Below are 12,145 nucleotides of genomic sequence, written 5' to 3' on the forward strand. Positions count from 1 at the left end.
CCTGCTCTCACCTCCCCAGGCAGATTCTTGGCTGTGTGACCCTGTGTTTGCCACCCACCCTCTCTGGGCCATGGTCTCATCTGTGAAGGCTGGAGAGCAAAAGCTGGCTTAGCTTCTAAAAACCACAATTCTCCTGCCACACCCAGGGATCCTCTGGCTCCCACGGGGTTTGCTCAGATTAGGGATTGGGTAGGGGATACCTTCCCTTGTATTTCATGACGTTTCCCTTGATGAAACTTGAGGAGGGTGTGGGAAGGAAGAAGCAAATGAGAAAAGCTTCCTGTTCTCAGGTGTGCTGAGCCCATTGCTTTTCTGGGCAAGTCAGAGTGCCAGAGTCAATTGTCCCACCCCCTGCCTTACTGGGCACAGAGGTACCTCTGTAGAAATGAAATGACTGAAGAAATGAAGCAGAAAGGGAAATGAGCATGAACCAGCTACAGGTCTCGGCACCTAAGACAGCTGACTAGAAGATGCTGGAAGAGTGAGGCAGAGCAGGGATGGCTTCCCAGAGGAAGAGGTGTTAAAGCAGATCATTAATGAGCAAAGATGTGAGTTGGGACTTTGGAACAAAGTCTGAAGACACAAAAACATAGAAACACAAAGTAGGCTGAGGCAGATGGAGCCGTGTGAGAGGAATAGGGTCGAGAGCTGGGTCCTGGAGGTCCTGAACGCCAGATGGAGAGTGGTGGGTGGTCTCCAGACTGGCCCTTTCAGCAGGGGTTTTGAAGAGATCCCTCTGGTTGCTTTGTGGACTGACTGGGCCAGGCCTGGAGGCAGGGATGCTGCCAAGGGGGCTGTGGCCAAGGTCTGGGTGGAGGTTATGGAGCCTGAACAGCTGCAGGTTGTGGAGGACAATACAGGTTCCAGTCTGATGGGTCTTCTCCAGCAACAGGGAACTTGCCACCTCCTGGGCAGCAGTTCTCCCTTTTGGGCAGCTCTGCAGCAAGATCTTCCCTGCATGGGGCTTAAGACTTTTCCGGGGTGATGTGTGGGTACAGGGATTGGGAAGAAGATTCCATTCATTATGCTGGGGTACCCATGAGGATGGAAGCTTGGGGGAAAGTTTGGGACCACTGAGTTCAAACTGAGAGGCTTGGCGAAGAGGCTCTCTAACCTCTCTGTATGACCCCCAGGGCAACCTGACCACATCAGACACTCAACCGGGCACCCTGGCTCACTGTGGGCATGCTGAAGCTCCTTAACTGCCCCAGAAAAGCAGCAGAACAAGCAGAAAGATTTGCACAACTGGAGGTTTTAGGCACACATTTTATTTATTTTTTTTAATATAAAAGATAAAAGAGTACATTGTTGAGTGGAGGATTAAAGGAGCGACGACCCTTTCTAGAGTGGGGTCTCCCAACCCCGATCCCTAAGACTGTAACATCTGCTACATACATTCAAAACAAAACAAAACAAAAGCAAACATGAAACTTATGACCTGGACTTCACCCCACCCTTCATGCCTGCGTTATGACAGAAACACGTCCCACTGTTCCTACTTATGTATGTACATCCAGAGCTCCAAACCTGAGCTGTGGCTGCCTCCTCCCAGCCCTTCCCACATCCATCCTACCTCCCAAAAGCCTGTAGAAGTCCCCACTTAGAAAAGAAGGCAGACACACACACACACACAGAAACACATCTATCTGCAGCTCCTCCATGTGGAGCCCCTGAAACACACACACCCTGGCACTTTCCTCTCCTCATGCACAGATGGACAGGCTGCCTTCCCCCATCTCTGGGCTCCCCCAACAGCCAGAATCCCTTCTGACTGGTCCCTTGCCCTGAATATCTGGGAAACCACACACACACACACACATACACACACAAGCACACACAAGCACACACACGCACACACACACATACCTGCTGCCCATTCTCTTCCCTTGGGAAACAAAAGGATGTATTCACCCAAATTCCAGTTCCACCCCAGCTTAGGGGCAGTGGCCTAAGGTGCTATTTGGGCAAGGTCCAGTGAACTCCTGAAGGGGCTGTCTCGTGGGGTGAGGGTGGATAAGGAGCTCCTTAGCCTGGAAGGGTAGATCCTGAAGGGGGCTTCTTGGGAGTGGCCCTTGAACAGTCAGTGGATGCTCAAGGCCAGCGCCATGAAGTGGGGAGATGGCCACTGCCCACTCAGATCTGCTCCTTGTGCTTCACATGGGCCAGCTTCACATTCTCTTGCTCGGTGGAGGGTGGAGGCTGCTCCAGGTGGCAGCCGATCATCAGCTGGTACACGAAGACACCCGCAATGGAGCCCAGGAGTGGGGACACGATGGGCACCCACCACCAATGCCGGCCAGTCCTGGGGGGAACAGACACTCATGGTCAGGGACGTGGGGGGCAGGGCAGAGGAGAGGCAGGCTGGGGTGAGCTGGGTGGGGACTATACTCACGTGAAGACTTTAGAGCCCCAGCCCGCTAGGGCTGTAAAAAGGCGGGGTCCAAAGTCCCGGGCAGGGTTAACAGCATAGCCAGAGTTGAAGCCCATGGAGGTGCCGATGACCAGGACCACCAGGCCCACAGTGAAGGCCTCCAGGCCTCGGGGGACAGGGTTGTTGTAGGGGTCAACAATGGCCAGCACACACACGATGAGGGAGGCTGTGCCTATGAACTGGGGAGTGGGGAGAACAGGGTGAGCAGCAGCTCCCTCCCTTTCTCTGATCCCTCCTTCCGTCCCCTACCTTCCCTCTAGCTCCTAGACTCCTGTCAGTGCCTGCCCATGCTTTCCTCCTGAAAGCAATGGTGCTAGAACGTCTGTGTGCACAAGAACCCACTGGAGAGCCGCATGTTTTATAAGTACCTGCCACCATGTTCTGATGCAGGTTACCCCACAGATTTGAGAAATCCTGCTACAGTCAAGGAGTCCTGTCCCTGAGCCAGCCCATGAGCTACTAAGGCAACTTGGTCCCCTCCCTGCGTTCCCCTCACATGTCCCCAGACCATACCTGGTCAAAGAAGCCATTGATCATATCCAGGTGTCCAGAGGGGTAGGTAGCAAAGATGCCAGCTGTGCCATTGGGGCCCGAAACAAAAAGCTGGTTGTCAGCAAAGCCCCAGATTGCATCTGGTGACAGATTAGACCCACAGTGAGCTGGGGGAGAGGCCTGAGCCCAGCTTTCCCTATCAGGTGTGCCCTCCCCACCCTCCCACTGGTTATGGGTAAGTAGCAATACTGCTGTATTGCACCAGGCAGAGGGGATGACATGGAGTGGGGTGGAGGGCCTGAGACTCTGTTATTGCCCAACTTGTTTCTTTCCCCTCGTGCCCCCCACCTTGGCCCTGTGTGTGAATGAGTGAGTCATGAGCCCGGGGCCTGGGCAGGCCCTAGCTGTCTGTCATCAAAAGGCTTGGTGCCAGCTGGTCCTGAACAGAGGGAGGGGGGTAGTGGAGGAGGACAGGGTGGGGAATGCTTACCATAATACAACCCAAAAACGATTCCAGCACCCAAGAAGGCTCCTAGCGTCTGTGCCAGGGTATAGACGGGCAGCTTGATCCAGGGTTCACGAGCCAGGAAGCACATGGCAAAGGTCACGGCAGGGTTCAGGTGGGCCCCTGGGCAGAGGGGACATGGGACCTATTAGCTGCAGCCTGCCACAGTCAGGAGGCTAGGGTCCCCCGAGAAGAGGTGCAGAGAGGGGTTTCTTGCACAGGATGGTGGTTGGTCTATGTAGCAGGCCAGTTGATAATCTCTGATTCCAAGGTGAGAGTCAAAGGTTCTAAGTGTCAAGTGTCTTCTCCACCCTCCTTTCCCAGGGGGCCAAAGCGGAGGTCACAGCCATGACCTGCCCATAGGAATGCCAGGACACCTAGTGGGAATGCTATTGAGGGTCAAGGGCTGGGGGCAGGGTTAAGGCCTTACCAGAGACCTGGCCAGCGATGAGGATGCCCAGAGTGACAGCAAAGCCAAAGGCCAGGTTGATGGTGAGGAAACCGCCATGGGTGCCCCGGCTGAGCACAACCTGGGCCACGGAGCCACAGCCAAACATCTGTCAGGAAGAACAAGGCAGGGAGGGTGAGGACCAGCAACTCTCACTCCAGAAGGAAGGGGTGAAGCCAGCAACCTGCCCACCCGCCACCACTGGGAGGACTAGAGGCCCTTCCTGGAACCCAACCCGAACCCCTTCTGCTGCAATTGCACCCTCCAGAGAAAGGACACATGCCTTCCCACCCCCACTATCCCAACCCTAATATAAGAGGCCCTATGGAAAGCGCTGGAAGCAGGGTCTGTGACTGGGATCCTAGAAGATGACTGAACCATCTTCACTGATTTTCCTTGAATTTCAGCAGTAGGTTTAGGGGAACAGCTTTCACCTTAGCACAAGTTTCTCCGCAGCCCTTCAGGCCTGGACCGTAAAGGTGGGAAGCCTCTCACTCATCCCCCAGCTGCCCCAAAGAAAATTTCATGTGGGCCAGGTGCAGTGACTCACACCTATAATCCCAGCACTTTGATAGTTCGAGGATCACCTGAGGTCAGGAGTTTCAGACCAGCCTGGCCAACATAGCGAAACCCCATCTCTACTGAAAATACAAAAATTAGCTAGGCGTGGTGGTGGACGCCTGTAATCCCAGCTATCAGGAGGCTGAGGCAGGAGAATCACGGAACATGGGAGGCAGATGTTGCAGTGAGCCAAGATTGTGCCACTGCACTCCAGCCTGGGCGACAGAGTGGGACTCCATCTCAAAAAAAAAAAAAAAATTTAAAAAGAAAAGAAAAGCTCATGTGGTGGTGGTAGTGTTGGCAATGGGGGACACAAATAAATAGGGAGGAGACCAGAAGTGAGATTGAATCCACTTGAGTCCAGGATGTCAGAGCCTCAGCCCTCACCATGTCCCCCTTCCTTTACCTGTCCCTGTCCCAGCGCCTCCTCTCTCCACCCATGACCTCTCTGCTCTCAGGGGTCCGGATTCCCCACTCAGATTTGGAGGTCCTACAGACAGGAATCTGAGTGGCTCCTCTTACTATCCCCAGCCTGGGACCCAGGGCAGTAGAAATGGGGAGATCAGTTCTAAACTTTCTGCCAAAAATGGGGGAACTAAAAAAGACTAAGAGCCCTGGTGTTCTACAAATATAGAACGTACTGGAGCCAGCTGTGGTGGCTCACACCTGTAATCCCAGCACTTTGGAGGCTGAGATAGGAGGATCTTGAACCCAGGGGTTTGAGACCAGCCTGGGCAACATAGTGAGATCCTGTCTCTATTTAAAAAAGAACGTACTATGTCTATTCCCCTTGTTCAAGCCTGAAAATACTTCCACAGCAGCTGTAAAGAATTGTTGCCCCGAGCCCCCTGAGTGTCCCTCAAAGCTGCTCAAATGCCTTCCCCTGGTCTCCTCTCCCACCTGCCCATAACTAAATGTTTTATGCTCACAGAGCAGGCAGTTTCCAGGACCTGTGCTACGGGCCCTGTTTATTCTGATGGGTCAGTGCCTGTTGTTCTGGATGGTTAAGCATTTTGATTATCATCCCAGAAAGACCAAGAGATAATGGAGAAGCCAGCGGCAATGACATGGGGCAAAGGTGGGCAGGCAGGTGAGAGCAAAGATCAGAGATTGCAGGTGTATGTGTGAAGAGGGGTAGTGGGAGACAGGCACGTGACGGTCTGAGGCGTCCTGCCCATGCTTGGGAGGCCCTGGCCGCAGCTCCTTGCCTGCCAAAGGCTCAGACCTGGCTCCATCCCAGGAGGCCTTGGAGGGAGGAGCTGTCAGAGCCAGTTCCACCACCTTGGGGCTAATCTTCCTCTTCCTCCCCCACCCCCTGCCCTGAGTTCTCAGCCAGCACCGCCCCCTGCCCTAGCACCAGGTATCTCAGAGACAGGGGCTTTCCTCACCCCAAAGCCAACCCTGATTCTGCCATTGCAGGCCTAGGCTCCCAACACACAGGTATGCAGGCAGGCATTCATCCACTACACAGGGACCCCCAGGCCTGCCCCTCCAGTTCATGCAGTCCTTGAAGTTCTCCTTCTCACTGATACCCAATACCTCACATCCATCTGAGCCTGCAAGCCTTCCCCCACAAATTTAACACCCTTCTTTTGTGGTCTGGGATAAGCCTGATGATCCTGGGGCTCAGTGGGAGGACTAACGGCTCCTTTGTGAGAGAGTGAACTGAGACTTGGGAGGGAATGAGGAGGCCCCTCTAGGAAAATAGAAGACATCGTCCTCCCCTGGCCTGGCTGCTCTAAAACAGGTGGCTGGACTCAGGACTCAGATAGGAGTAGGGGCTCCGAGGCAGGAGGGTGATAAAAGCCACCTCCTATTGCCTTCTTGGCACACAAGAGGGGGGCCAGGGCTGGCTGATAGGATTACTAATCTTATGGGAGGCTGTGGATAAAATGCCCCCTGTGGCTTCTCCACTACCTATTCTTGGAAGCCAGAAGTGGGTCTCAGCCCTCCTCTGCCCATAGATCCTGCTCCTCTACCATTTGGGGATCCCTACCCCTTAGTTAAGCTTCCTAGTCCACAGTGGGCCAGCTGGTCTGTACTACCTAGGGCTGGGGCAGGAACGGAGTAACCCACCCACTGCAATGTAGCAACTGAACCCAGAGGAAAACAGGTGTAACCATATGAGGGGCTGAAAATCAGACAGAAACTGGGACAGGAAATAGGACCATAACTGGTGGGTCTGCCAGACCTAAGAAGTGCAAACAGAGTTACCCAGAACAAAACCAGGGTGAAACTGGTGTAACCAAGGAGTAACTAGGACTGAGGAGTAACCCAGACAGGGAAATATCTAACTCAGAGAACCCACGGAGTAACCAAGAGACCAGGGAATAACCAGAATGCTTGTCCTCTTCTGCAGAGACGCTGACAGCATCTGTCTGGATAACAGATAGGGCCTGGGAGTCGCTCGGCACCAGGGGAGCAACTTTAGACACACGTCCTCTGTGTTTGGGCCTAGCTTCCTCCCACCTTCCTACCGTCAGAATCTGCCTCCCTTCCCACTTCGCTGTTTGCAGCCCATGTGGCCTGCGCCCTCTGCCCCCACTCGTGCAAACTGTCCTCACTCACTGCAACTTTTGGACTTTTTGAGGCTTAATTATTCATTAGAGGCCAGACATCCACGACCCAAACAACCTAATAATGGCTCATTTGCCTCCGCTCCTTCCCCTGCCTCTGGGAGCTGGGATTCCGGGAAACTGGAGGGCTGTGGGAGGCAGGGGAAGTGGCTGGCGGTCCCAGACTGCTTCCCTCAGCCCGCGGGCTGAGTCACTTGTGAGGGGTAAACGATCGGCACTGTCACTGGGGAGTAACAGCTGTCATTCTGGACAGTCGGAGCTGTCAGAGATGGGGTTAGAACCGTGGGGGAGAGGACTTTGGAAGTCAGCTTGATCCGCCGGGGTTAAGCGTGGGGGTCAGAGCTGGGGAAGTGCGTCCAGGCCACCTTGGAAAACACAGCCCCTTCGGGGAAGTGAGCGTTTGGGGAGTGCAAGGGCTGGAGAGAGAAAGGTTTTCCCGGCTCCCTCCACTCACCACGAGGATAAGGGTCCCCAGGCATTCGGCCAGCGCCTGGCGGAGCAGCCGGTAGCGGATGTGGAGCATCTCCCCGCAGCGGGACACCAGCTCCTTCTGTCGACCCATGGCGGGGCAGGCGGCGGCGCTGTCCGGCGGGCAGGCGTGGCGGGAGGCGGCGGGCGCAGCGAGCAGCGGCCTCCAGCGCTGGTGGCTCCCTTTATAGGAGCGCGGGAGACACCGGCCACGCCCGCCCTGCAGCCCCGCCCTGCAGTCCCGGAGCGCGGAGGAGTGGGCGCCCCCTCGCCCCCGCCCCACCTCGGCTGGGAGGCTGGTGCGGACGCCGGGTGGGCGGAGCTGGAGAGGAAGGTGGCATGGGGAGGCGGGCATGGAGTGTGAGGAGCTTTGAGGGAGGGGTGGCCTTCAAAGGGCACTTAGGGGAGGGGGCGTCATGGGGGCTGAGAGGCTTAGGCAGATCTGAGAGCCAATGGTGGGAGTATAGGCAGGGTTCAGGCCATGGCTGGGGAGGATGCAGCTGTCATAGAGACCACCTGGGCCCTGTGATCACCCCACTTCCTTGGAGGCGGAAGGCGACCTGTCAGAAAGAAACTGGCCTCATCTCTCCAGGATGACTGGACCCAACAGGTCCTTAATTCAGGGCAGGAGGGAGGAGGCTGCGAGCCCCAAGTGAGAAGAAACACTGTCTCTTCTGTCAGGACAGATAGACACGGACCCTTCAAGGGGACAGCTTGTGTCAGGAGGGCAGCAGTCCAGACCCAGGTGGGCACACAGACACACGTGCTGAGTTCATGGGCCCTTCTCCTTGTGCTGTGAGCACGTCGTGTGTCGCATGTCCTGGCCAGCTATGTCCACAGCTGTGTCTACACATGGTGGATGTCCTGTGTGCCTAATTGTATGGCTGGGCATTCCTCGTGGCTGTGCACATGCCTGTTGAACATGGCTAGGTGACCTGAGCTTGTCACACGTGTACCTGCGTGCATTGCTCACATGGCTCCAGAGGCTGAGCTGCAGTTGCCCCGACATGCCACATGCCACATGTTTGCCAGCAGGCTGAGTCCCAGCTGTTTTTAACCCTCTCCTCTCCCATCTGACTTACCCCAGCCAAGGAAGAGTCTGTCTCTCTCTTGTCTCTCTTTTTTTTTTTTTTTAGACGGAGACTCTCCGTTGCCTTGGTGGAGTGCAATGGTGTGATCTTGGCTCACTGCAACCTCCACCTCCCAGGTTCAAATTATTCTCCTGCCTCAACCTCCCGAGTAACTGGGATTACAGGCGCATGCCACCATGCCCAGCTAATTTTTGTTTTTTTAATGGAGACAGGGTTTCACCATGTTGACCAGGCTGGTTTCGAACTCCTGACCACAAGTTATCCACCCGCCTCAGCCTTACAAAGTGCTGGGATTACAGGCATGAGCCACTGCGGGCAGCAAGTCTGTCTCTTTAAGCAAACTTAATTGTGGGGGAGTCAGCCTCATCTGATGGGGATCATGGGACAACCTTGCTCTCTCTCTCTCTCTCTCTTTAAAGAGTAGGGTCTTGGCCGGGTGCGGTGGCTCATCGCCTGTAATCCCAGCACTTTGGGAGGCCGAGATGGGCGGATCACGAGGACAGGAGATCGAGACCATCCTGGCTAACACGGTGAAACCCCATCTCTACTAAAAAATACAAAAAAACTAGCCGGGCGAGGTGGCAGGTGCCTGTAGTCCCAGCTACTCGGGAGGCTGAGGCAGGAGAATGGCGTAAACCCAGGAGGCGGAGCTTGCAGTGAGCCGAGATCTGGCCACCGCACTCCAGCCTGGGTGACAGAGCGAGACTCCGTCTCAAAAAAAAAAAAAAAAAAGAGTAGGGTCTTGCTCCATCACCCAGGCTGTGGTGCAATCACAGCTCACTGTAGCCTCGAACTCCTGGACTCAAGCGATCCTTCCACCTCAGCCTCCAGAATGGATGGGACTATAGAAACCATGTGCCACCATGACACTTAGCTAATTTTTAAAAATCTGTTGTAAAAACAAGGTCTTGCTATGTTGCTCAGGTTAGTCTCAAACTCCTGGCTTTAAGTGATCCTGTCACCTCAGCCTCCCAAAGTGCAACCTTACCCTCTATGCTGCTTTTAATAACAAGGAAACATCTGGTGGCCTGGGAGCAAACAACATGCACTTATGCCAAGCTTCTATGGCAGCATTGCCAGAGGAGATCAAAGAAATCATTTTCCAGAGAGACTTAATCCAGGTGGGCTAATTACCCTGAGGACTTGTCCCTTGAGGGATGAATATGAGAAATAAGGGCCCCCGACTGGGCGTGGTGGCTCACACCTATAAAACCAGCACTTTGGGAGGCCGAGGTGGGCGGATCACCTGAGGTCAGGAGTTCAAGACCAGACTGACGAATATGGTGAAACCCCGTCTCTACTAAAAATACCAAAAATTAGCCCGGCGTTATGGCGGGTGCCTGTAATCTCAGCTGCTTGGGAGGCTGAGGCAGGAGAATCACTTAAACCCAGAAGGTGGAGGTTGCAATGACCTAAGATCATGCCATTGCACTCCAGCCTGGGCAACAAGAGCCAAACTCCGTCTCAAAAAAAAAAAAAGAAGAAAAGAAATAAGGGCTCCCACGGTCCAATGAGAAGTGAGCAGGGCTAGTGCAGAGGTTCTTCTCCTAGGGGGGCCAAAAGAGAGAAGGGTTAGCCCTGTCGTCCTTGATCAGAAAGGTGATCAGCACCAAGAAAGCCCCAGGGGCCATTGGAACCTACAGTCAAACTGTGTTAGGCGACAGGACCATTGACATTTTAGGACAGACAGGCATGGACCCTTCAAGTGGACAGGTTGTCAGGAGAGGTAGCAGAAGAAGTTAAACAAGCTCTTAAAAACATGGATGATGACTCACTCCAGCCTCTACCTCATGGGATCAAGCAATCCTCCTACCTCAGCTTCTCAAATAGCTGGAACTACAGGCATGCATCACCATGCCTGTAATTTTTGTATTTTTTGTAGAGAAGGGGATTCGCCATGTTGGCCAGGCTGATCTGGAACTCCTGAGCTCAAGCAATTTGCCCACCTTGGCCTCCCAGAGTGCTAGGATTGTAGGATTATGAGTATTGCTAAATCCATCTCTTTGGGCATGAACCACCTCTGCCACATGCCTGTAATCCCAGCTACTCAGGAGGCTGAGATAGGAGGATCACTTGAACCCAGGAGGCAGAGGTTGCAGTGAGCCGAGTTCGCTCCACCTGGGTTCGAGCGATTCTCCTGCTTCAGCTTCCCGAGTAGCTGGGATTACAGGCATGCACCACCATGCCTGGCCATTTTTATTTTATTATTATTTTTTTTGAGACGGAGTCTCGCTCTGTCACCCAGGCTGGAGTGCAGTGGCCCGATCTCAGCTCACTGCAGGCTCCGCCTCCTGGGTTCACGCCGTTCTCCTGCCTCAGCCTCCCGAGTAACTGGGACTATAAGAGCCCGCCACCACGCCTGGCTAATTTTTTGTATTTTTAGTAGAGACGGGGTCTCACCGTGTTAGCCAGGGTGGTCTCGATCTCCTGACCTTGTGATCCACCCGCCTCGGCCTCCCAAAGTGCTGGGATTACAGGCGTGAGCCACCGCGCCCGGCTTTTTTTTTTTTTTTTTTTAGTAGAGTCAGGGTTTCACCATGTTGACCAGGCTGGTCTCGAACTCCTGACCTCAGGTGATCCACCCGTCTTGGCCTCCCAAAGTGCTGGGATTATAGGCATGAGCCACCATGCTCAGCCTAGATAGGCATGTTAAAAAAGAAAAGAAAACAAAAGAAATAAGGGCTCCCAGTCCCAGAGGTGGTTCATGCCCAAAGATATGGGTTTAGCAATACACATAAAGTAGATTCACATACATGCAGGCACTTGTGCATACACACACACAAACACACACACACACACACACCCCGTGGTTCGCAGTCACACACTTGCCTATAGACACTGAGCTCTGCTCCCATGTTCAGGGATCCCATTCACATGAGAGCCTCGCCATGGGCTCACACATATATAGAACCCCCACATGAGGACTCTAATGACCCTTGACCCAGAAAGATGCACCCCACCCTCCAGGCCTCTATAGGCTGGGAGGCCCCATGGTGAATCAGGGAGCCATCACTGAGTACCTGCCCGCTGGCCCCACTGCCAGCCTGTGACTCAAGACAGAACCATAGACTCCTGGTGCCAGGGCCCAGATCATAGGCTATGGGAGTGGTAGAGCACCGCTGCCATGCTGCCCCCTTTTCCTCCCACCCTATAATATGCATCCAGCCCATCCCTGCCTCAAGTGAAGCTGCAAAGGCAGCACAGGGCAGAAACTGGCAAGGTACTTCTCAACACTGAAAGAAAATGGGGAACCCCAGCCCACAACACCCCATCCTCATCCTAGCCCATCCTGGGCCTGCTGGCATCCAAATCTAGCCTGGGAACCAAAGCAGGGGAGAAAAACAGGGGCAGCTCTTCCACCAGCAGACACTACACACACTTCTATTTTTTATTTGTTTTTCTCTTCCCTTATAAAAGCAATCTGGAGCCCAGGCGCAGTGGCTCACGCCTATAATCCCAGCCCTTTGGGAGGCTGAGGCAGGAGGATCACGAGGTCAGGAGATCAAGACCATCCTGGCTAACAAGGTGAAATCCCATCTCTACTAAAAATACAAAAGAAAAAATTAGCCAGGT

At 54.1% G+C, this 12,145-nt stretch overlaps 1 protein-coding gene across 2 annotated transcripts; it reads right to left on the reverse strand.

Annotated features, from left to right (window-relative positions):
- Window positions 1-1,242: 1,242 nt before the first annotated feature.
- AQP3 (aquaporin 3 (Gill blood group)) lies at window positions 1,243-7,665 on the reverse strand. 2 transcript variants are annotated; one of them, XM_007968993.3, is made up of 6 exons: window positions 7,468-7,665; window positions 3,859-3,985; window positions 3,414-3,551; window positions 2,945-3,063; window positions 2,393-2,610; window positions 1,243-2,302 (listed from the first exon to the last, which is right to left on the reverse strand). In XM_007968993.3, exons 1-6 carry the CDS (start codon window positions 7,573-7,575, stop codon window positions 2,134-2,136), a joined length of 879 nt encoding a protein of 292 aa, XP_007967184.3. In that variant the 5' UTR covers window positions 7,576-7,665; the 3' UTR covers window positions 1,243-2,133. The 2 variants fall into 2 exon arrangements, with proteins under 2 accessions (XP_007967184.3, XP_072878294.1); XM_073022193.1 differs by lacking the exon at window positions 2,393-2,610 and having other exon boundaries at window positions 1,264-2,302.
- Between the last annotated feature and the right edge of the window lie 4,480 nt (window positions 7,666-12,145).

This window comes from Chlorocebus sabaeus, chromosome 12 (assembly GCF_047675955.1).
Source record: "Chlorocebus sabaeus isolate Y175 chromosome 12, mChlSab1.0.hap1, whole genome shotgun sequence".
NCBI lineage: Eukaryota > Metazoa > Chordata > Mammalia > Primates > Cercopithecidae > Chlorocebus > Chlorocebus sabaeus.

Bases quoted from the DNA above. Each gene is read 5' to 3' on its own strand.
- AQP3 (XM_007968993.3), bottom strand. From the start codon at position 7,575: ATGGGTCGACAGAAGGAGCTGGTGTCCCGCTGCGGGGAGATGCTCCAC. The intron at 3,986-7,467 runs GTGAGTGGAGGG...TCTTCCTGACAG, and splicing joins TGGGGACCCTTATCCTCGTG to ATGTTTGGCTGTGGCTCCGT. The intron at 3,552-3,858 runs GTAAGGCCTTAA...CCCTCTGCCCAG, and splicing joins CATCGCTGGCCAGGTCTCTG to GGGCCCACCTGAACCCTGCC.